General features: G+C 38.8%; 1 protein-coding gene across 3 annotated transcripts in view; it reads right to left on the bottom strand.

Moving 5' to 3' along the window:
- SNX13 (sorting nexin 13) overlaps positions 1–23,299 on the bottom strand; it is a 159,524-nt gene that overhangs the window by 77,741 nt on the left and 58,484 nt on the right. For all 3 annotated transcript variants that reach the window (XM_077811398.1, XM_077811400.1, XM_077811401.1), the window contains 6 exons: positions 18,661–18,750; positions 12,294–12,415; positions 9,166–9,287; positions 8,886–8,987; positions 3,497–3,585; positions 2,497–2,580 (listed from right to left, as the gene is read on the bottom strand). In XM_077811398.1, coding sequence (XP_077667524.1) covers positions 2,497–2,580; positions 3,497–3,585; positions 8,886–8,987; positions 9,166–9,287; positions 12,294–12,415; positions 18,661–18,750 — 609 coding nt within the window. The remainder of the gene's footprint in view (positions 1–2,496; positions 2,581–3,496; positions 3,586–8,885; positions 8,988–9,165; positions 9,288–12,293; positions 12,416–18,660; positions 18,751–23,299) is intronic.

Genomic DNA, 23,299 nt, shown 5'->3' with positions numbered 1-23,299 from the left:
CCCTTTCCTAAAGATTCCAAACATTCTGTTAGCTTTTTTGACTGCTACTTCACACTGAGCAGATGTTTTCACAGAACTATCCACCATAACTGCAAGATTTCTTTCTTGAGTGGTAACAGCTAATTTAGACCTCATCATTTTACATGTATAGCTGGGACTACATTTTCCAATATGCATTACTTTGCATTTATCAACACTGAATTTCATTTGACATTTTGTTGCCCAGTCACCCAGTTTTGTGAGATCCCTTTGTAACTCATCACGTCAGCTTTGGACTTAACTATTTTGTGTACTTTTGTATCCTCACCGTTTACCCCTTTTCTACATCTTTTATAAATATGTTGAACAGCACTGATCTCAGTACAGATCCTTGAGGATATATATATCTAATATCTATGCTATTTATCTCTCTCCATTGTGAAAACTGACCATTTATTCCTATCATTTATTTTCTATCTTTTAACCAGTTACTGATACATAAGAGGACCTTCCTTCTTATTCCATGACTGCTTACTTTGCTTAAGTATGAAGTGGTGTTGTAGCCATGTTTGTCCCATATTATTAGAGAGACATGATGAGTGAGGTAATATCTTTTATCATCTTTTAATATCTTTGCTTAAAAGACTTTGATGAGGGACCTTGTCAAAGGCTTTATGAAAGTCCAAGTACACTGTATCAACTGGATCACCCTTGTCCATGTTAGTTGATACCCTCAAAGAATTCTTATATATTAGTGAGGCACGATTTCCCTTTACAAAAGAGACTCCTTTTGTGACTCTTCTCCAACATGTTGTTTTCATCTATGTACCTGATAATTCTGTTCTTTACTATAGTTTCAACCAATTTCTTAGTACTTAAGTTAGGTTTACCAGCCTGTAATTGCCTAGATGGCCCCTCTAGCGTTCTTTAAAAATCATTGTTACATTAGCTATCCTCCAGTCACCAGGTACAGAGGCTGATTTAAGCAACAGGTTAAATACCACAATCAGTAGTTCCGCAATTTCATATTTGAGTTACTTCTGGTTCTGGTGACTTATTACTGTTTATCAATTTGTTCCAAAACCACCTTGAACGATATATCAATCTGGGACAGTTCCTCATATGTGTCACCAAAAAAAGAACTGCTCAAGTGTGGAAATCTCCATCAAATCTTCTGCAGTGAAGACTGATGCAAAGAATTAATTTAGCTTCTCTGCAACGACCGTCTCCCTTGAGTGCTCCTTTAGCATTTCAATCATCCAGTGGCCCCACTGATGGTTTTGCAGGCTGACTGCTTCTAATGTACTTAAACTGCTGTTAGTTTTTGTTTCATCTGTCATTCTTAAAGCCCTTAAGAAAACTACTTCATTTGGAGACATGCTATGAGAATCACTGATAAGTTACTGAATTCATCTTTATCATAGTATTATGATCTAATGTTACTGTTTTTATCTTCCATGTAAGGCTAAAACAATTCCCAAAATTCTTAAAAATATAGTTTTCCACCAACCAAATTCTGTCACTCCATAAAAAATGTGTCTACTCTCATTCCATTAAAAATGATTGAGAACATTAAAGTTGCAGTTAAACACTTAAAAGTCAAGAAACGAAAAGTATAAGGTTACATATGCACTTTACCTCTGCCCTTTTGTGCATCATTTAGGTGACCTCTCTACTGTGAGCCTTAGGAACTGTGCAGCTTTAACCTCACAGCAGGATGCATGTTAAATTATATATCAGCTCACAACTAAATGTTTCACTGTGTTGTGTGCAAGTGCAGACTTCCTTAGCTGTGCATCACAATTAGGAAAGTACTGTGAATGTGCAAAGTGTGATTTAAGATGTGTCGTGTCTATTCCAATCCAAAACTAAATTTTTGATGCAACTCTCACAAGCATTTTTTAATTAAGACATTTCCACAAGAAATACTGACTACTGCAGAACTAGACCTCTCAAAACATTTTACCAAGGGTCGACACCACCATGTTGTGCAATGTACACTTGACAAAATTACCGTACTTAGTGACAGACATGGGGTGGGGCAATTATGTCATTCAGTCATTCAATTTTTTTGAAAAATTAACACAGTCCTCAACATTTTTACCACAGACACTTGTGTCCGTGTACAGACACATTGCTGACCCCTGCACTTCACTATAAAAATCATGAAAAATAAATTCTTGAAGACAAATTACTTTCCTCCTTAGTTTGATTGTACTCAGCTTTTACTCAAACTTTTTTTAAAAGTTCACCAGCAGGTAGAGAGCAAGCTTAGAAACTATCATCCTGAAAAAACAAAGTTTGAGAAAGTCATAAAACCACCAAAGCAGGGGATTAGAATGGGAATTCTTATGCAACATCAATGATAGCATCACTACCCCTTTTACTCTAATGATGTACTATTACAAATTGTATTTCCGCTAAACCAACCATGCTTAGAGAGCATAGGAAAAGAGAATAGGAATGTGCTTACAGATGAATATTCTTGAAATACTACTGAAGCACTAAAAAGCTTACCATCCATATGACATACTGATTAATATAATCAGGATCACTGAGCTGGTTTATTAATGGAAGAAGAATTCCTCGGGCGAGGATTTCCTGAAAAATGAAATGTAATACAATTGAAATCTGTCCTCTGTATCTAAAAAATGACAAATAGTTTACTCAAAAAACTATCAAATTTTACTATGAATTCAACGTAAAGCTTCTATTTGAGTAACAAGTGAAACTTCAAGCATATTAAGAACAAACTTAAAAACAAATTCTGAAACAAAAAATTTAGAAAATTTATTTCTCAGAACTCACTCTCCCCACACAAAGGTAAATTCTTGTGATAAATAAAGAATGTTAGCTCTCTTAGTCTGCTGTGTGCCCAGTACAGAAACTGACCTCAAGGAAGACAACCTAGATATCACAGGTTTCAGAGTGGTAGCCGTGTTAGTCTGTACCAGCAAAAACAATGAGGAGTCCTTGTGGCACCTTAGAGACTAACAAATTTATTTGGGGATAAGCTTTTTTTGAGCTAAGACCCACGCAATAGGATCCTTAGAGAAATACGACAAATGAAACACTCATCCCCATAAGATTTTAAGAACTTTAGTATTAGTCGGACAAGAATACAATGGTGACCATTGAAAAACATTTACCTTCTATAGTATCTACAGTCTCAGTTATTTTCCATTTTAAGTATATCAGAGTTACAGTATCACACAAACCACTGAGTGATATCAGTAGGTAAATACTGACTTTTTAACAGTGACTATTGCACATCCAAAAGTCACTCATATCTCTAACAAATGTCATCTAGAATTGTTCACCAATGTCATATAAAAAGTCAACACCTCCATATGAAACATGTATCTAACCTATTATGTTGAAAAGTATCATCTGGTATTAATATAATAGCTGACGATTGCATTTTATACAACACATAAAATAAGTGACCTATATCTAAATCTCTTTTATACTATATACAACTGGAAATCTTAGGGTGAAATATAAATCCTAAATTTACCCTGACAAAGTATCGCATGATCTTGTTCTGGAAGTCTCCAGGAGGTAGCAATAAATACAGTAACACCTCACACAGATCCCTTAGGAATCCTAGGGGAAAACAATAACAAAATATCAATCCAATATAGAGTAGTGACAACACTACATGTTCCTTCCCATTATTCTCATGTAACAAAAAAAGCTTTAGTTTATGGACTGAATTTGACAGCATTAAATATACTTTTCAATGATGCTCAAACTTTTAAGTTTTGTTTTTCTATTTTATATAAAGATATGTATCTGTCTTCAAATCTTACAATGCAGTAATTCCTGACTGACTTAATCTAGGCAGTAAATGACTTTACTGGTTTTATATATATTGACTAGAATGAATGGATGTGTGCATTCTCTTAACTCTCACAGAAGCAGCTACTCCCCTTCAGTGCATTTTTTTCATACTTACGCATAGAGCACTTCAGGATTTTTTTTCAAACAAAACAGTTTTTTGTTGGAAAAGGCAAGCTAGCTGAAACAAATTCTTCGTAGGAATGAATCAGTTTCCATTAAACTTTTGTTGGGAAGTTTGTCAGGTCCAGGATATGAGAGAAAGACCCAGAATAGCTAATGGTCCAGTGGTCAGGACCACTCATGTGGGGACACCCTGATTCAAACCCCTGCTCTGAATCAGACAGGGCAGAGACGTGAACCTGGAAGAGAATGCCTGGCTGCGAGGATGGAGTTGACAGAACGGCTTAGGCTTCCTTGACCATGAGATGCTGTTCTGGGAAGAAGGGCTGCTAAGCAGAGATGGGATCCGCTTATCGAGGAAGGGGAAGAGCTTATTTGGATACAGACTGGCTAACCTAGTGAGGAGGGCTTTAAACTAAGTTCGATGGGGGCAGGTGATAAAAACCCACAGGTAAGTCAAAAAACACGGAGACCTGGGAGAAGGGTTGGAATCTGGGGGAGATCATGAGCCGTTATAGCAGGGATAAGGGAGAGACAGGAGATAACATGCAGGGAAATCAAATCAGTATCTTAGATGTCTATATACTAATGCAAGAAGTATGGGAAATAAGTAGGAAGAATTTGAAATGCTAGTTAATAAACACAGTTTGTTGGATCATATTAAAGAAGTTCTGTATTAAAATCACAAATGAGTTTGATTCCCCACAGTTTAAATTCCAGGGTATTACTAATTAAGAGGTTTCTTGGTTTTTGGTACTGTTTCTCTCCCTCTCTGTGTGCAACTTACAAGCTGCTAATTGTGTTAGTACATCCTAAGACAGAGTCTGTTCTCAAAGAAATACTTTGTAACAACAGAAACAGCACACAGAGACTCCCCATCCTTTTGTTGTATTTATCTCGCTTTGTTAACAATTGTGATTAAAATAGAGATAGAGGATGTTTGCAGATGGATGCTTGGTGTGGATAATAACTGAATGATCAGGGAGGTGCCAGCCTAAGAATCCAGTGTCTATCGGCTGAAGAAGGCATCAAGTGGAAACAACCAGAAGACCCCCGGAGGGCAGACAGGAATCCACCCAACAGCCTCAAGAATGGGAGAACCGAAGAACAAGATAACATCTGGCAGCACGGAGCAGTCAGGAATGTGCTATCTGCTGATTGATTCAGCAACAGCATGATGAAGCAATTCCCATAGATTGGCATAGGAAGAAATTCCTATAAAAATGGACTCTAGAAACTGAGAACTTTGAGGTCTGATTCTGCAAACCAACCTCCAAGAGCGTCAGATGTGCATCTGACAAGGCCCTGCTCCATCCTCGTGTCCAGGCCACCTGACCAGTGGCTTGGCACAAGCAACTCTAAGGCTGGTAACTAGCATAACAACCTTGCAGAACCTGTGTGTGCGTGTGTGTATGAATGAATGCGTGAATAAATATGAAATTGAATGGAATGTTATAGCTATAACTAACTGCTTACTATGATTCTTTCTGTATTCACAATAAATGTGGCATTTTGCCTTTTCCCCTTTAATAAGATCCTGCTGTTTTTTATTTTATTGGTATAACAAGTTGGCATCACAGATTAATATACATGACTGGAATATTGGTATAGAAGGGTACAGCTTGCTCAGGAAGGACAGGCAGGAAAAAAGGGAGGAGGCGTTGCCTTATATATCAAAAATATACACACTCCGACTGAGTTTGAGATGGAAATAGAAGACAGACTTATTGAAAGTCTCTGGGTAAGGATAAAAGGGGTAAAAAACAAGGGTGATTTCATGGTAGGTGTCTACTACAGACCACCTAACCAGGAAGAAGAGGTGGATGATTTGTTTTTTAAAAAAAAAAAAACTAACAAAATCATCTAAAGCACAGGACTTGGTGTTGATGGGGGACTTCAACTACTCAGACATCTGTCGGGAAAATAATGCAGCAGGGCACAGATCATCCAACAAGTTTCTGGAATGTATTGGAGACATTTTTTTTTTATTTCAGAAGGTGGAGAAAGCTACTAAGGGAGAGGCTGTTCTAGATTTGATTTTGACAAATAGGGAGGAACTGGTTGAGAATTTGAAAGTGGAAGGCAGCTTGAGTGAAAGCAATCATGAAATGGTAGCATTTACGAGTCTAAGCAATGGTATCAGGGAAAACAGAACAATAAAGATAATGGATTTCAAGAAGGCAGACTTGAGCAAACTCAGGGAGTTGGTCATTAAGATCCCATGGGAAGGAAGTCTAAGGGGAAAAACATTTCAAGAGAGTTTGCAGTTTTTCAAAGAGACATTATTAAGGGAAAACTATCCCACTTTATCGGAAAGATAGGAAGTACGGTAAGAGACCACCTGGGCTTAACCAGAAGATATTCAATGATCTGAAACTCAAAAGCGAGTCCTACAAAAAGTAGAAACTAGATCAAATTACAAAGAATGAATATAAACAAACAACACAAGTATGTAGGGACAAAATTAGAAAGGCTAAGGCATAAAACAAGATTAAACTACCTACACACACAAAAGGTAACAAGAAAATATTCTTCAAATACATTAGAAGCAATAAGAAGACCAAGGAAAGGGTAGGCCCCTTACTCAATGTGGGAGGAGAGGAGGAGGAAATGGCAAAAGTGCTAAATTACTTTTGTGTTTCAGTTTTCACCAAACAGATTAGTAGCAATTGGACATCTAACAAAGTGAATGCAAGTGAAAATGAGGTAGGATCAGAGGCTAAAACAGGAAAAGTACAAGTTAAAAATTACTTTAACAAGTTAGAGGTCTTCAAGTCACCAGGGCCCGATGAAACACACCCTAGAATACTCAAGGAGATGACTGAGGAGGTATCTGAACCTAGAGATTATCTTCAAAAAGTCTTGGAAGACGGGAGAGATTACAGAGGACTGGAAAATGGGAAAAAGTACTGCCAATCTACGAAAAGGGAAATAAGGACTACTCAAGGAATTACAAACCAGTCATCTTAACTTCTGTACCCAGAAAGATAGTGGGGCAAATAATTAAGCAATCAGTTTGCAAACACTAGAATATAATAAGGTGATAAGTAACAGCCAGCATGGATTTGTCAAGAGAAAAAACCATGTCAAACCAACCTGATAGCTTTCTTTGACAGGGTAACAAGTCTTGTCGCCGGGGGGAAGAGGGGAGAGAGCAGTAGATGTGGTATATCTTGACTTTAGTAAGGCTTTTGATACAGTCTCTCAAGACCGTCTCATAAACAAACTAAGGAAATACAACCTAGATCAGAGGTCCCCAAAGTGTGCGGCACGCACCCCCTTGGGGGACGGGGAGCAATGCCCATAGGTGCACGGCGGGGAGGGAGCACCACCCAGCCTCTCTACATTTGCAGCCGCATTCCTGCCTCCCGACCTCATGCCTGGCCTCACACCCAAACGCAGCGAGGCTCCGCTCCTGGCCCCACGCCAGCCCCCAACCTCCGCCACTGGCCACGGCTCCATTCCCAGCCCAGGACCAAGGCTGGAGGCAAGGCCAGGAGTGGAGCTGCACCTGACCGCAGCCCCGGCCTCAGACCCACTCCCAGCTGCAACCCCCTTACCCCCATCCCCCTCACTCCACCCCAGCTGCAGCCCCACTCCCGGCCCCAGCTCCGTGGAGACGCAACCCTCAAAAGTTTGGGGACGGCTGGCCTAGATGGAACTACTCATAACTGGTTGGAAAACCATTCCCAGAGAGTAGTTATCAGTGGTTCACAGCCAATCTGGAAGGGCATATAGAGTGGGGTTCCACAAGGATCAGTTCTGGGTCCAGTTCTGTTCAACATCTTCATCCATGATTTATATAACAGCATAGAGAGAGTACACTTACTACGCTTGTGGATGATACAAAACTGCTTTAGAGGATAGGATTAAAATTCAAAATGATCTGGACAAACTGGAGAAATGGTCTGAAGTAAATAGGACAAATGCAAAGTACTCCACGTAGGAAGGAACAATCAGTTGCACACATACGAAATGGAAAATCACTGCCTATGAAGGAGTACTGCAGAAAGGGATCTGGGGGTCACAGTGGATCACAAGCTAAATACAGGTCAACAGTGTAAACTGTTGCAAAAAAAGCAAACATTCTGGGATGTATTAGCAGGAGTGTTGTAAGCAAGACACAAGAATCTATTCAATGCTGATATAGCCTCAACTGGAGTATTGTGCCCAGTTCTGGGTGCCACATTTCTGGAAAGATGTGGGGAATCTGGAGAAAGCCCAGAGAAGAGCAACAAAAATGATTAAAAGTCTAGAAACACAACCTAGGAGGAAAAATTTTAAAAACTGGTTTCATTTAGGCAGGAGAACAGAAGACTGAGGGCAGAACATGATAACAGTTTTCAAGTACATAAAGGGTTGTTACAAGGAGGATGGAGGTAAACTGTTCTTGTTAACCTCTGAGGATAGCACAAGAAGCAATGGGCTTAAATTGCAACAAGGGAGGCTTAGGTTGGACATTAGGAAAAACTTCCTAATTGTCAGGATAGTTAAGCACTGGAATAAATTGCCCAGGGAGATCAGGCAGTAACTGTACTATTAATAGCATAAAATTTCTTGAAACTATTATTCATTTTTTATTTTTTTTTTAAACAAAACAGATCCTTGTTTCCTCAATCAGATGATGGTCTGATATTAGATGTAGAATTAACTAGCCTCTCCCTCCTCCCACCACCACCTATAAAGGGATACCATGAAACTGAATACAGTCACATTTCCGTCAAATTCTTTCAGCCCTCATTACATATATTGTCACTGCCACTAAAAGTATAATACTGATATGCACCAATCAAGAAATATATGAAATATCACGTCATAACTGGTTGCAATAAAGTTACCGGCTTAGCTTTGAATCTCTTCCATGTTATTGGCTGATGCTGTAACTAACATTTCTAACATAACTTAATGTAGCAACACAACATTTAGAAAATCATTAGAAAAACCTTCTTCATCTTTGGAAGAAGTGCAGACCAGATCACGACAGACTTCCTTCTCCATTTCAACTTCAACCTTAAAGAATGTATCTACAAGGTCTTCTGCTGTACCTACACAAAAGACATTAGAAGATATTTGTGTACATGAAAGACTCTTTTGTAAGTCACCAGTAATTGAATACAAATAAAAAAAGCGTTTGGATGAAGTGAATAGAGAAATAGAATAGAGAAATTTGCTATGCAGGGTCAACAACAAAAAAGTCAAATGCATTTTAAATTATGGCAATACCTTTCATTTGATCATCTTTTTCTGTTATCCTTTGTTGAGCTTTTCTGAATACTCGAAGATGAGTGGCAAAATCATCAACAAGTCGTGTGGTGAAATAAGGCTGCCAGTCCATTTCTTTTGATCTTACAGAAAATAGAGTATACATCAACAAAAATGTTTAAAGCAAAATAAAACACTAATTTATTTTAATGCTATTGTAAACAGTAGTTATCTAAGGACATGAGAACTATAATTTGGTATTACATTTCTGAAGGCCTATACAATTACTATATGAACAATCAACAGTATGGTCCTGCTGTAACTTATCAGCTCAGGAAGATCTACAGAAGGCTACACACTCAAACATGTTTCCATGTTTAGATTGATTCATTGTAGAACACTAGAAAGCTTTATATCAACAAAAACACCACACACGGAGGACAAGAAAAACCTTAAATAATGTATGATTTCTTAGATGCTATAAATGAATTTACAAAATCAACTATAACATATATTGTACAACAGTAATTTCAACATTTGCATCAGAACGTTAAAAATGAGCATATTTGCATTTTTCATAAATTGTACTAAGCATAAGAAAACAAAGGTTGAACATTTGTACTGTGTCTCAGTGTAATACTAATAGACCTCTCAGACAGATCTGTGACATTACTTGTGAAAAATATGTTGCCAAATTATTTTCTTCTCACACCCTGCAATATGTAATCATATTAGAAATCACAGCTATAAGCAAGTTCAATATTATAAACAAGCAATCATCTAAAAAAAAAATCACATGAACTGTGAGGGAGCCAGTTATATTGATGACATATTATACATTTGGTAAAATAGCAGCCACCATTTTATGATATTTATGTATTAACATTTCATTAGTGCTCTTAGGGGAAAAAACACTTTCTAATTGTGTAGACTGAAGGAAGTTCCTCCCTTTTGCTTTTAGTAAAGCAGGAGGTAGGCAATCACAGCTCCTCCTCACTAGGCATTCCCAGTACGGGTTCTTTCTTAACGGAAAGAGCAAAAGTAAACTACTTTGGTACCTACTCTGCCTAAAAGGGCCACACTACAACACTCTTAAGTAAAACCACCTTGGTTTCTGAACAGCTTTCCCACCAAGATAGGCAAGAAACCTTACAAATGGTTGAGCCTACAGCAAAGTCTAGTCTAGAAGCATGAACTGGGGGGAAAATATGAATAGAAAGCATTACACCTTGAAGAGTATAACAAAGCTATGACTCAGCAGCCAAATTGTTCACTTGTAGTAAGTACCTAATAATGACACAAAGAACATTAGGTGGCAGCCTTACCTAATTCCTCTGACAAGCATCTCCCAAGACGAAAACAAAGAATTCTGCCAAAAAATCATCCACCTACCTACAGAACAGCTGTATACCAAGTTATAACCACTGTAACAAACTTGAGCAGCCTTTTTTTTTTTTTTTTTTTTTTGAGTTACAGACTATTGATGGCTTTGCACCAATTCTATGAAATAAAGTTCTTAAAGATAAGAAATGAATAAATGCAATCTTCTCAATCTTACAACGACAGCAAGTTCTACTTTAACGTCAAAGCAGGTCAATCTAGTCATAACTAATTAATTAGCACTCCTATAAGCTGTTACATTTTTTGCCTATAGCCAAATAGCGCTCAAAAATCTGTGAATTTTTTCCCTCCCTATAAAAATAAACCAATTAAGTAATTGCACAGAATCATAGTAGTTAAAAGATGGAATCAAACTGCAATCCATCTCCTGCAAATGCAGGATTATTTCCCACAGTACACAGCCTCCCGTGTTGTTTAGTCTGGTTTTAAGCTTCCCAAGTGACAGCATTTGCAAGTTTCCACTATCTTATAGCCTAACAGATTTCAATGGTAAGACGTCTTCTTGATATTAAGGCTAATTTTCCGCATCTATTTCACCCATTATTCTAGTTCCATCCCACTGTTCACCCTACATTATTTTTCACCTCCACTGGCTACTCCTGGGGGCATTCTGTGCCAAAAAAATTAAAAATTCTGCGCACAATATTTTAAAATTCTGCAAATTTTGACAAAATAACATTACATAATCATGCCAGTTTCAATTATTTTGATAATTTATTTAAAAATACCTGTCAGCAAGTATGTCTGTAACAATACAGACACACTCAAAATTTCCCCCAGGAATAGAGAGTTAAAGAAACCCCTATGACAACCCAGTTCCTGTTTCTCTTCCCCCTTCTCCCCCCAACAGCCCAGCCGTGGGGGCAGACACATACAACCCCACCCCCACAAAGCCCACCTGAACCCCCAATACACCCAAACCACCTCCTCCCCAGAGTCCAACTGCTGGGGTTCCCCAGCCGAGATACCTGTACCCCTCCTCTGCAAAGCCCAGCTGTGGGCACCCCCGCCCTTGCCCAGACACCAGTTCCCCTCCCACTCAGAGCCCAGGGATCCAGAGGGAGAAATAGCCTGATGCTCAGTCCCAAGCTTACACAGTTTCCTACGCACCACCCTCTCCTTCCCTCAGGGCATGCTGTGAACTACAGCAGCCAGGAACCCTCTAGCTCCCTCTCCCTCCCCACAGCAGTGTCTTCTATATGCAAGCTGGGCTCTGCTGAGTCCACTGGCCCCAATGGTGGCTAGCAGCACTGCAGCCCATTTCTGTGGGGGAAAGGAAATTCTGCATGCACAATGTAAAATTCTGCATTGTGCAATGGCGCAGAATTCCCCCAGGAGTAACTGGCAATAAAACCCTTACTTTTGAAATGTAGGCAAATTAAATACAGTTATTAATCTTTCCTCAAATCACTGTCACTACCACTTGATTCTTTATATCACTGTTATCTGAACTTGCTCCAGCTTGATATCTACCCAGTATCTTTCTGGTAATGACATTGCTAAAATTTAACAACATTCCACTCGATTTACTTAGATTAGAGGATGGCCAAATGGCTGAAGCTGTCTTGAACTATTATTTTTAAAAGCTATTGGCTCTTTCCACAAAATTCAGACACTCCTTTTTATATTATGCTCAAGAATTTTTGAAGTTTTAAAAAAAATATAAACTCCAGCTGTTATACTGCAATCTACCGATGATATTTTGTACTTGCTTAAATGTATGTTTATAGAAACACAAATTGTCTTACCTAGTAGAAAACTGAATGAGTGCATTTTGAAGAGCCTGCCTGATTTCAAGAAGAAAGGATTCATCATCACTTAGTGTATAATACCAGTACTGGACATAGTCCCTCAGTGAAAACTGGATTACCTAAAATTTAAAAAAAGGATACAAAATATCTTTTAGCGTGTGAAGATGCAATAGCTGTGTCATTTACAGTTCATATGATAAAGAATGCTCTCTCATATCCTTTACATCACGGTGATTGAGACACTGCTATACAGATAACTTAACCTCAACGTTGTTTATGTTTAACTCAGTCTCTCTACTGTTGACTAACATTCACCCTTCTCTATTGTTACAATGGTGAAAACTCCAAGGCATCTTTCAAAACATACAGAGACAAGGCTGAGCATCAAAAAACAATCCCTGAAATCTTTGCTTTTACCAATATATTGTTATGCTTATACAGACATGACACATACCTTAGACTATGCAAATTTACTCACCACTACATGAAATTCTCAGACTTCCTGCAGTTGTGGTAGGCCCCAAACACAGTGAAACACCATTGTACTGCTTGGCTTGGGGGAATGATAAGCAGAGAAGCTATGCAGCGGGACTCTGCAATTCCTTGCGACTAAAATGCTACTCTCTCCATATTGTTTGAGCAATGGTGTGTTGAGATGTTCCCACAGTGGATTTACCAACTACAGAGATCTACTGCCCACAAAAAGGAAGGATGTGCAAACCACAGCCTCTAATCATCATTATTATAGCTGTGGCTCAGACATATAAGTACCATGCCCTATGGTTGCAGAAAGGTGGAGAAATATTTAATCTGCAAATCATAACTCTTGTTCTCTATGACCTGTGTGTTGTAGACGTGGTTAAAGACATGGTGTGATGCTGGCAGATGAGGCTCTTGCCAAGGCTGCAGACATTAGCTAAGAACTGAAAAACTTATAGCTGGAGACCAGACCAGTTCAGCTCTATGTTAGTTTTGCTTAAAATAGGTATTAGTCTTATAAGAATGTATTTAATGTTTGGATTATTAAATGCTTGTAAATTGCTGTATGCATTAATCTTACTTCTAATGTCCACATTCCATGCAATAAGAAAATATGTAAGTTTTACTTTATAGCTCTCTAAATGTTTGCTCTGAACTTGTGAACCCAAGCATGGGAATTCCATCCCTCAACTGCCCACCAAGGACAACAATCGAAATTTAACTGAGCCATTAAAAAGCTTTCATCCACCATGGAGAAGTACATACAGAAGGACTCATCCCATTGCTTTGAATGCTGGAGGAGAAAAATAAAAATAGCTGATGTGAAGATTTTTCATTTCTGCGGTTTGAACACTCACATGGCCGGAGATACCAAACTGCAGCCAGAGATCCCCAGGGGCTGCCCCTGGGTTTGCCCTGAATGACACTTTGAATTGACAGATCACGACAACTCTGTCACTCTTAGAATTTAGATTGCAACTCATTTGTGCATATTTGCTTGCTTTGTGTGTATACACACACACACACACACACACATATATATACACACACACACCCCTCTTCTTTCTCTTCCCTAGTTAATAAAACTTCAGATTGTTTACTACAGGATTGGCTACAAGCTTTGTCTTTGGTATAATATCTATGGTACCATTTGATCTGGGGTAAGTGACTGGTCTCTTGAGATTGGAAGCAACTGAAATATTGTGTGATTTTTTGGTGTAAGTGACCATTTATCAGTAAGTTGAGTTTGTCTTGGTGGCAAGATAGACTCTCCAGTTTAAGAAGTGACTCCGCAGTCCATCACTGTGACTCCATGAAGAAAAGGAGGACTTGTGGCACCTTAGAGACTAACAAATTTATTTGAGCATAAGCTTTCGTGAGCTACAGCCCACTTCATTGGATGCATTCAGTGGAAAATACAGTGGGGAGATTTATATACATAGAGAACATGAAACAATGGGTGTAACCATACATACTGTAAGGAGAGCGATCACTTAAGGTGAGCTATTACCAGCGGGGGGGGGGGGGGGGACACACCTTTTGTAGTGTTAATAAAAGTGGGCCATTTCCAGCAGTTGACAAGAGCGTCTGAGGAACAGCGAGGGTGGGTGGGGGAGGAATAAACATGGAGAAATAGTTTTACTTTGTGTAATGACCCATCCACTCCCAGTCTCTATTAAAGCCTAAGTTAATTGTATCCAGTTTGCAAACTAATTCCAATTCAGCAGTCTCTTGTTGGAGTCTGTTTTTGAAGGTTTTTTGTTGAAGAATTGCCACTTTTAGGTCTGTAATCCAGTGACCAAGGAGACTGAAGTGTTCTCCGACTGGGTGTTCCCCACCCCCCACTGTTCCTCAGACATTCTTGTCAACTGCTAGAAATGGCCAACCTTGATTACCACTACAAAAGGTTCCCCCCTCCCCGCTGGTAATAGCTTACCTTAAGTGATCACTCTCGTTACAACATGTATGGTTTCATGTTCTCTATGTACATAAATCTCCCCACTGTATTTTATACTGAATGCATCCGATGAAGTGAGCTGTAGTTCACGAAAGCTTATGCTCAAATAAATTGGTTAGTCTCTAAGGTGCCACAAGTACTCCTTTTCTTTTTGCAAATACAGACTAACACAGCTGCTACTCTGAAACCTGTGACTCCATGGTAAGACTGATATAGTGATCCAAGAGTTCACATTTGTTACTGGCTTGGTAAAATCTAATTATAGAACATACCACCAATTTGTGGTGTCTGCCCGGAGGTAAGCACTTATGGTTGTGAGCCACTACAGACAACGTGACATACTGTAATCTTTAAATTTTCATATAATGCTTAGTGGGAGTACTTGGCAAGTGCACAAGATTTAACATGTACTAAAGTGTATGATTTTGCCCTGCATCATCATAGCAAAAATTGTGTCAATGGGGAGAATATCAATTTCAACAAGAAATTTAAAGAGTGAAAAACTGGCAAGTTTCCTCTTTTTATACTATCAGCTCTGCACTCATAGCAAGTAATGGATTTTGCATGAAAAAACACAGTAACAAAGGTGGCAATCCATTTGTCTCTCTTGCAAAGCTCACACTACTTTACTTATGCTGAGCAGCCACCACCATTCTTTTTAATGGTCTAGTTCTATACTGTAGTTTATTGACTCCTTGCACTTTTACAAAGGAGAGAAATTGCCAGGAGTCAAACTACATCCATAAACTATAAATAAGGCTGCGATTTGGTCATGGAGGTCACAGAAATCACAGATTCCTGGAGTTCCAAAGACCTCTGAGACTTCAACCACCCCCAGCTGGGAGCTACAGGGTCCCCTGCTGGCAGGCGACCTCCTGCCACTCCCAGAAACTGCAGGCAGCAGGGGGCCCCCAGAGCTCTCTGCCACCACAGACGGCAGAGGGGACCCCCGCAGCTCTTCGGCAGGAGGGACCCCCGGAGCTCCCAGCCTCCCTGGCAGCAGGGGGAACCCCCGGAGTTGGGAGCTGCCAGCAGAGGGGGACCCTGGAGCTCCCAGCCTACCTGCAGCTGCCCAGGCTCCTCACTTTATCATGGATATTTTTAGTAAACATCAGGGACAGGTCACGGGCTTCTGTGAATTTTTCATTCTTGCCTGAGACCCGTCCATGACTTTTACTAAAAATATCCGTGACAAAATCTTAGCCTTAACTATAAATACAAATATTATGAAATATACAAGTATAATTTTTAATAAATGCATCATCATTCAAGAACTATTTTCATAGCCACAACAATCACATTCTGACACCTATTTTACATACATAAAAACACAGCAAGCTGGCAATAAATACCATGTCAAAATGAGTATTCCAGGGTCACAACTAATCCTGTAAAACCTCCCCCGCCCCCCACACACAGACACACTTTTAGCAGGGTTTAATATAGATATAAAAACATATCTCAGACAAACAATGGAAAGGGGAAGTGAAGACAGCCTTGAGCCTGGGTTCAACATTTGAGAACTGTTAGGTACATGTGAGGGTGGTAATAGCTCTCACTTAAGTTTTCCCTTCTAAGCAGCTTTCTGAATTACTGAAGAGTGCTTCAACTGCAATTTGCTTAGTCTGAATTTTGCAAGGAGATCAGAGAGAGGAGGCAGAAGGATATACAATTTATCTGTTGCACACAATCCTTGCTGTCTATGGAAAGCTAAGCATTGGGAATAGAATTCTGAGAGTACTTAGTGATTTGGCATACAAAGAATCCAAGTTGTGAATTTTTCCTGACTGTGCTTTGTTGCAAGTGAACTTCTCCATGGTCAGTCAACAGCTGAGAAAGATAGGGATTAAGTTTCATTTATCAGCTCCTATAAAGGATATAGGGGAATGAAGGTGAACTAAGTAACTTTACAAAGAATTTGAGCTTTTTTTTAAAATTGAAAAAGTTTCTAAGCCTACATAGTTGCAAAGATAACTTCCAAATAGAACAGAGTGTAAACAGATTAAGTGCTGCCTTCCTGAATTTGAAGACAAACAACTCTAGTGCCTGTTCTGTGGTTCAGAAGACTTCCCAAGCAATAAAAAAAAAAAAATGAAGATTCTGAGCAGGACTGAAACACACAATAGCATCAAATTCACTTTTTCTGTATGAGATGACTATGAGCCGAAGTAGAGGTAAGTCCTGGAGATATTCACAGAGAAGGAACTTTTTTTTTTTTTTTTTTTAAAAAAAGGCAATTTGGAAGGAGCACCATAGGTCATCCCTCCAGAATCAAAAGTATTCTGGAGGCAAGGATTGATGGGGAAAGAAGGAGTTAGATAAAATGCTCCTCACCCTGGCTGAAAGCTAGATAGAAAGAAATCATGGAATTTGAGGACTCCAAATGATTCCAAAGTTGCCCCCTCACCTTCTCAACCTTCTGCAAACAAGGCCAAATTAGAGACACGCTCATAAATTGTATAGTTGATATGATAGAGATCAGGATGACAATTATAACTGCATCCTGTAACATACTAGTTTGGTACTATACATAATACCTAATTTGTACTAATTTAGATAGAGAATGGTGAGTTGTAGAGTACCATTAAAAGATGTGTTTTAGGGAGGAATGGATATAGATAAAGTAAGTACTCTCTAAGAATTATTTGCTGTACAGAGTTTGAGAGCTAGTACTGGGGTTTGAAAACCAGTTATAACTTTTTTGAAGAAGTAAAAACTAAACTTTTAATCAGGCACCTTTTTTCCTGTGTTGCCACTACTCAATATTAAGCACAGGATCCAAAACTTTTGAAGAGCTGTATGTTATACCTAGGCTATGTCAGCTATCATTAAATTTATTTTGGGAGAACAAACATTTTTAAAATAAGTCACCTTAAATTAAAAAAAAAAAAAAAAAACCTCCTGAAAATGACATTGTTAATTATGTAGGTAGTACCAAAGGTATGCTAGAGGCTTAACCTTATTCTGAGTATTTAACATATTGCTATAGAACAACTATTTCACTAGATTGTCTGGGTTTGTAGCAGAGAGTTTGTATTCAGAATTCAAGATATTTGCAATCTGATGCCTGAAGGATAGCCTGTGCATCTCAGGTTTATTATAGCAAGTATATTTTTTAAATATGTCCAGCATTTTTGGGGGCAGAAAACAATGCTTTAGCTAAGCTCTAAAAAGTGAAATGTACATAATTCGGTAACATTTTATAATAAATCACTTTAAATGCCATTTATGACAGTTATAAACTTATAATTAACTCTTTGCTTTCTTCACTAAAAAGACCAAGATTAGATTACTTATGGTGATTGAATGAACTCTTTTCAACCTTTAGTCTTTCGTCTTAGGGTAGAGGCATATAGGCAAGGCAATGTAGGGAAACTTACAATGCCACTGCCCGTGTCATATTTGTTCTATAAGTAAACAAAAATGTCAAAGGAGGCTCAACTGAACACCTCTTAGACTTGTTTCTTGTTAAATATTGTGAATAATGTTCTATCTGCAAGTCATTATTGTGTTGACTATAACCACTACTCAAAAGACAAACTGAAAATGCTGCATTTGTCTACATTAATCATTTTGAATAAAATCTGCCAAATAAGTAACACAGTTCAAGTAAAAATTAAGGATTTAACAACACATTCTGCCACCATGTAAGTATAAAATTGAATTCAGGTCTTCCACACAGAAAATGTTTGATATTTTAAAAGTGAGCTCTCCAACCTGTAAATGAGACAGGAATTGTTAGTTATTTAGAATGGTCTTCAAGTGGGTTTAGAACTGTGCAATTTATATTAAAGTAGTATTCAATTATTGCAATTCATATACAGTTACCCGTTTTGTGGATCATGTAAATATTTTAGTCATGAAGGCCACAAAAATACCACACCCAATACAAGAAAAAAAATTCAAATATTTTATATTAAAACTCACTTGTTGCAAAGGTTCATCAATTATATTGGCACCTGTCAATCTTCTGTCAATCTTAATAGGCCTGGCTTCACATTTCATTTCTTCTGTACACTTAAAAATAGATTAGGACAATTTTACTAACCCGATCTTCACTATGAATAAAAAGGGTTGCATCTATTGTTCACGGTATATGAATATTTCTTAATGAAAAATCCTACACTACAGTATTTCACTTATAATCATTAGTTATATAGTACATAAAATCATTTGAAAATATGTATATCTTATGTATGTGTATATTTACACACACACACACACACACACACACACACACACACAAGATAGATACACACACACACCCCTCTCCCACCCCTTGTACTATGTACTGAAATGAGCTGAGGGACTAATATTAGAAAAACTCTGCCCATATGGTGAAAAAATTGGTTCCTTTGAAATGTCATAATAGTCAAAGGAGACAGGATAGCCTGTGATTAAGACAGGACTGACAGTAAAGACCTGGGACTTGTACCTGACCATTAGAAACTGCAACCTTGAGCAAATCACTTCACCCTCTGTGTTGTGTTAAGCATACAAAATTAAACTTATTTGGAAAATGACTTAAAAGAATGTTGAACTATTATATAATAAACCCCATAAAGCCTGTAAATCAAAAATAAAGATTTCTTTGTTAAATAGGGTACTATAAAAATGCATATAAACTTTGCACAACAAAATTTCAGTACACAGACCAGTTAACAGTTTAAAAGAGGACACACATGCACAAGCAACCAATATACAAAACAGTAGTAAAAGCATCAGGGAAGGTTGTGAGGACAGAGCTGTAGCTCACAAAAGCTCATGCTCAAATAAATTGGTTAGTCTCTAAGGTGCCACAAGTACTCCTGTTCTTTTTGCGGCCACAGACTAACATGGCTGCTACTCTGAAACCAGTCATAGAAATGTCATTTATAAGGGGGGGAAGTGCTCTACAAGTCAGGTTAGTCCACACATAAATTGATCAAAGTAGCAATTTAAACAAAAAACTGAGGGTGAGATCAGAGAAGGCAGAGTTTCTCAAAAATCTGCTCACAGAGGCAGATTAAGAGAAGCAGAGGTATTGCTTACGCAATACCGTACACTGTATGCACTAAAGAATAGACAGCAACTCTGCACCCTCAAACATTAGAACTTTCCTTTTTTCAGCCTATGGTACTAAAAACATGAAATTTCTATTGATTGACTGTGTCACTAATTTGCTGATTTGTCCTTCAGCAACAGCAGCAACTAAAAATAAAACCTTATGGTTTAACATTCTCATGGAAACTAAACAGAGGCTAAAAAGGGAGGCACACACAGAGCTCGGAGTACTAGGCTCATACTTCAGGCTAAGATGATACCCCCATAGGTTTAAATAACTTTGCCACAAGAGGATAAGTAACCAACTGGCCAACGACCCAGCTTCTGAAGATAAGAGAAGTTTATACCCTTAAAACACAGACCTGCTAGAACCTCACAACTAGTTTTTTATTTTTAAAATGTGCAATCTTGATAGCCATGGAATAAGCTTGTGCCTCCACTGAAGCATTGGGAATAAGGGAGGACAAGTCAAAGAGGAACAAGGAGAAAGCAACAGTCTCAGATTTCTTAGTGTATGCGCAACAAGCCTCAGGTGGTACATAACAAGCATTCATTACTGAATTTGGTCCGCTGGTTGGCTCATTAGCTCCGTGGCCCGGTCACTGATAGGGAGTGAACGCTGATCCATTTCCCTGTCTCAGACTGAGGAGTTAGAACTAAACACAGGTTGTTTAAATTTGGCTGGAGGCCTTTGGTCCACCAAGGATCTTCTCTGTCTTGAAGTGCACACAATCAACAGGCTGAGATTCGTTTAGACATCTGAACCAATGAGACCAATGGCTTTAAGCATTATGAGGCAAGAAATACTTAATATTTGCACTATATGAGTGCCATTTACAATACTTTCTGTTTTGCTTCTCATTATTTGCATTACAGAAGCATGCAGAGGCTTCATTCAGACTGAGTTCCCATTGTGCTGGATACCACCTGCTAAGGGAGAGCTCCTGTCCCACAAAGTTTGGTTTAGAGACAAAATAGAACAAGTGCATGTACCAGAAAGAAAAAAATAATAGGAAAAGGGAGGATGAGGGTAATAGTGATGGGCACACCTGGTATCACAATCCACACATGTGCACAGTTTTCTGGTTTCTTTATTTTTAGAGATATAAACGAACGAGCAGTAATCCCTGCTGGCCATCTGCCTAAAAAGTTCTGAAAGGAAAGAAGAAAAGCAACTCCTGCTGTAAACCCTATGCAATGCATGGAAAACATTATTCTGAGGGGAAAGAAGATGGATAGGGTTGTATAGATTGGAACCGTAACATTCTGCAATTTCATCAACACTCTCCTTTCTTTGTTGTGTGGGCTTCTCTATTTTAAAACATAAACATACCTCAACACACACACACAAGAGCCCAGAGTTTTGACTAACCTGTATGTAATGAATAGACAAAATTAACCTGAATGTGCAATGTGTGTTTACAACATCAAAAGTCAGTAAGCACCTCCAAAGAAAGAAAATTTGGAGTAACTAAGTATTAGAGCAGTAGAAGGACTTTTGAAAGTACAGAAGTGACCCAGCGATACTTAAGGCAAATTTTTAGTAGCTAATTTGTTTTCTGTGGTTCCATCAAGACAGCAAAGACTCTGGGGTTCCTCCTCCTCATTCCTGCTGATAAACAGGATGACAACTAACCACTACCCAGGATTCTTCCACTCACTCAGGCTCCCCCATCACTCTCTCTAGTTTGATTCCTTCTGACCCAAAAGGCATCTGTCTGCTCTACCTCCTTAACAAAGGAGAATCTATTGTTGAAGCCTGGCTTTGGAAGGCCTGGTATGGTGGAAGCCTTCACTCTCTTGCCAGAGAGCCACAAAAAGCAAGTTGGCTGATAAGTTAGTATATAATGCTTTCTGTGGGTCAGTTTGCAATAGAAAACCATGAACTTCACAGCTGAATTAGACAGAAGAGCCTGAGGAAAAGAAAATGGCAACCTCTAGTCCCATACCCCACTCCCTTCAAAGGAATGTTAAACTGATGCCCAGTTCTAAGCACTCATCCATTGTAGAATAGCACTTGTAGGTGCCTGCACATTCAAATAGTAACTAGTAAAAGCATGGAATAACAGGTATCACTGATACTTGTCCCTCTTCAGCCCAGAGCCAGAGCTCTGGCTCTAATGGAATGGTCTCTCTAAACCTCATGAGACAATGAACTTCCTTCTGTGGCCTTACAAACCTTCATCTGGCCATGATGTATACAGAAGCCTAGATGCCTCTCCTTGAAACCTGGAAGAGGATCCAGTCCCCTGAAGGCTGCAGATATATTTAAACACATTTTCAGGCCCAGGCTTCAACATTCCTCACTTAAGGAACAAAACTCTGAAAACTTTGTTAGGTGGACAGGATCTTAGTTTTTAAGAAAGACAAGTGTAAAGGAACACTTATCACTATAGAACAGTGGTTCCCAAACTTGTTCCGCCGCTTCTGCAGGGAAAGCCCCTCCTGGGCTGGGCCCATTTGTTTACCTTCCGCATCCCATTGGCCTGGAGCAGCGAACCACGGCCACTGGGAGCCACAATCAGCCAAACCTGCGGATGCGGCAGGTAAACAAACCGGCCCGGCCCAGCAGGGGCTTTCCCTGCACAAGCGGTGGAATAAGTTTGGGAACCACTGCTATAGAAGATCAAATATGGAGACCTACTTGAGAGCATGAAATACCTCTTCCATTGTCCATTGTATTTGTTACATTACCTTCAAGGTAAGGAGATGCAAAAAAATCTACCCAGTGAAGAGTCTTGAAAGGAGGCTCACACAACCAGAAGACCAGGTTGTTAAACAGAGCAAAGAAAGGTCACTAGCTTCAGAAAACATGACAGCTGAGGAGATGGTTTCACAGTTTCCCTAGCTGTAAATCATTTACCATGCTTTCTCTGACTTGGCCAAGACAGACTCTCATCCTATCAAGCTTTCCAGACCCAATCTTCAATAATCTTTCTCAACTAAGTTAGGCAAGAAAAGTAAGCTAACAGGTGCCCTTCTGATCAGAGGGAATCAAACTGAAGATGCAGAGAGGAAGATCCTAGGAATGGAAAAAATATCAAACAGCAATGCTGATCCTGTTGGAGTGAGTGAGGAGCCCCAGTCTCTGCATTTTTGCAGACTAAGACACAAACATTTATTAAATGAATACATAGGAAATTATAAAAGTTAATCAGAGAAAAAACTATACAGATTGCACATAGGAAGAAACTACTTAGTATATACGTTATTCTGCTTCTCACACTGTAGCCAGAAAAATATAATCAAAATAAGCTGTTTCTTTAAAGTAGCGCACACTTCGTAAAAATGTGTTTTTGAAAGGCCAGTGCAGAGTTTGTCCATTTATTATATTTCTTTGTAGCAGAAGAAAACCTGGCTCAAATTCCGAGAATATAAACGTTTATCTTGAGAAATATGCACTTAAACTGATACATTTCAATTTTTTTGATAGTACAACATACTGAAAGACTCAAGAGGCAAAGTCTGAAATTTATGGATTCTGATCTTGAAGCTATAATGCTTTGTAAATTTTCCTTATGTT

This window comes from Eretmochelys imbricata, chromosome 2 (genome assembly GCF_965152235.1).
Source record: "Eretmochelys imbricata isolate rEreImb1 chromosome 2, rEreImb1.hap1, whole genome shotgun sequence".
NCBI classification, from domain to species: Eukaryota; Metazoa; Chordata; order Testudines; family Cheloniidae; genus Eretmochelys; species Eretmochelys imbricata.
The sequence above is the reverse complement of the archived record's forward strand: the minus strand, read 5'-3'. Positions and strand labels throughout refer to the sequence as shown.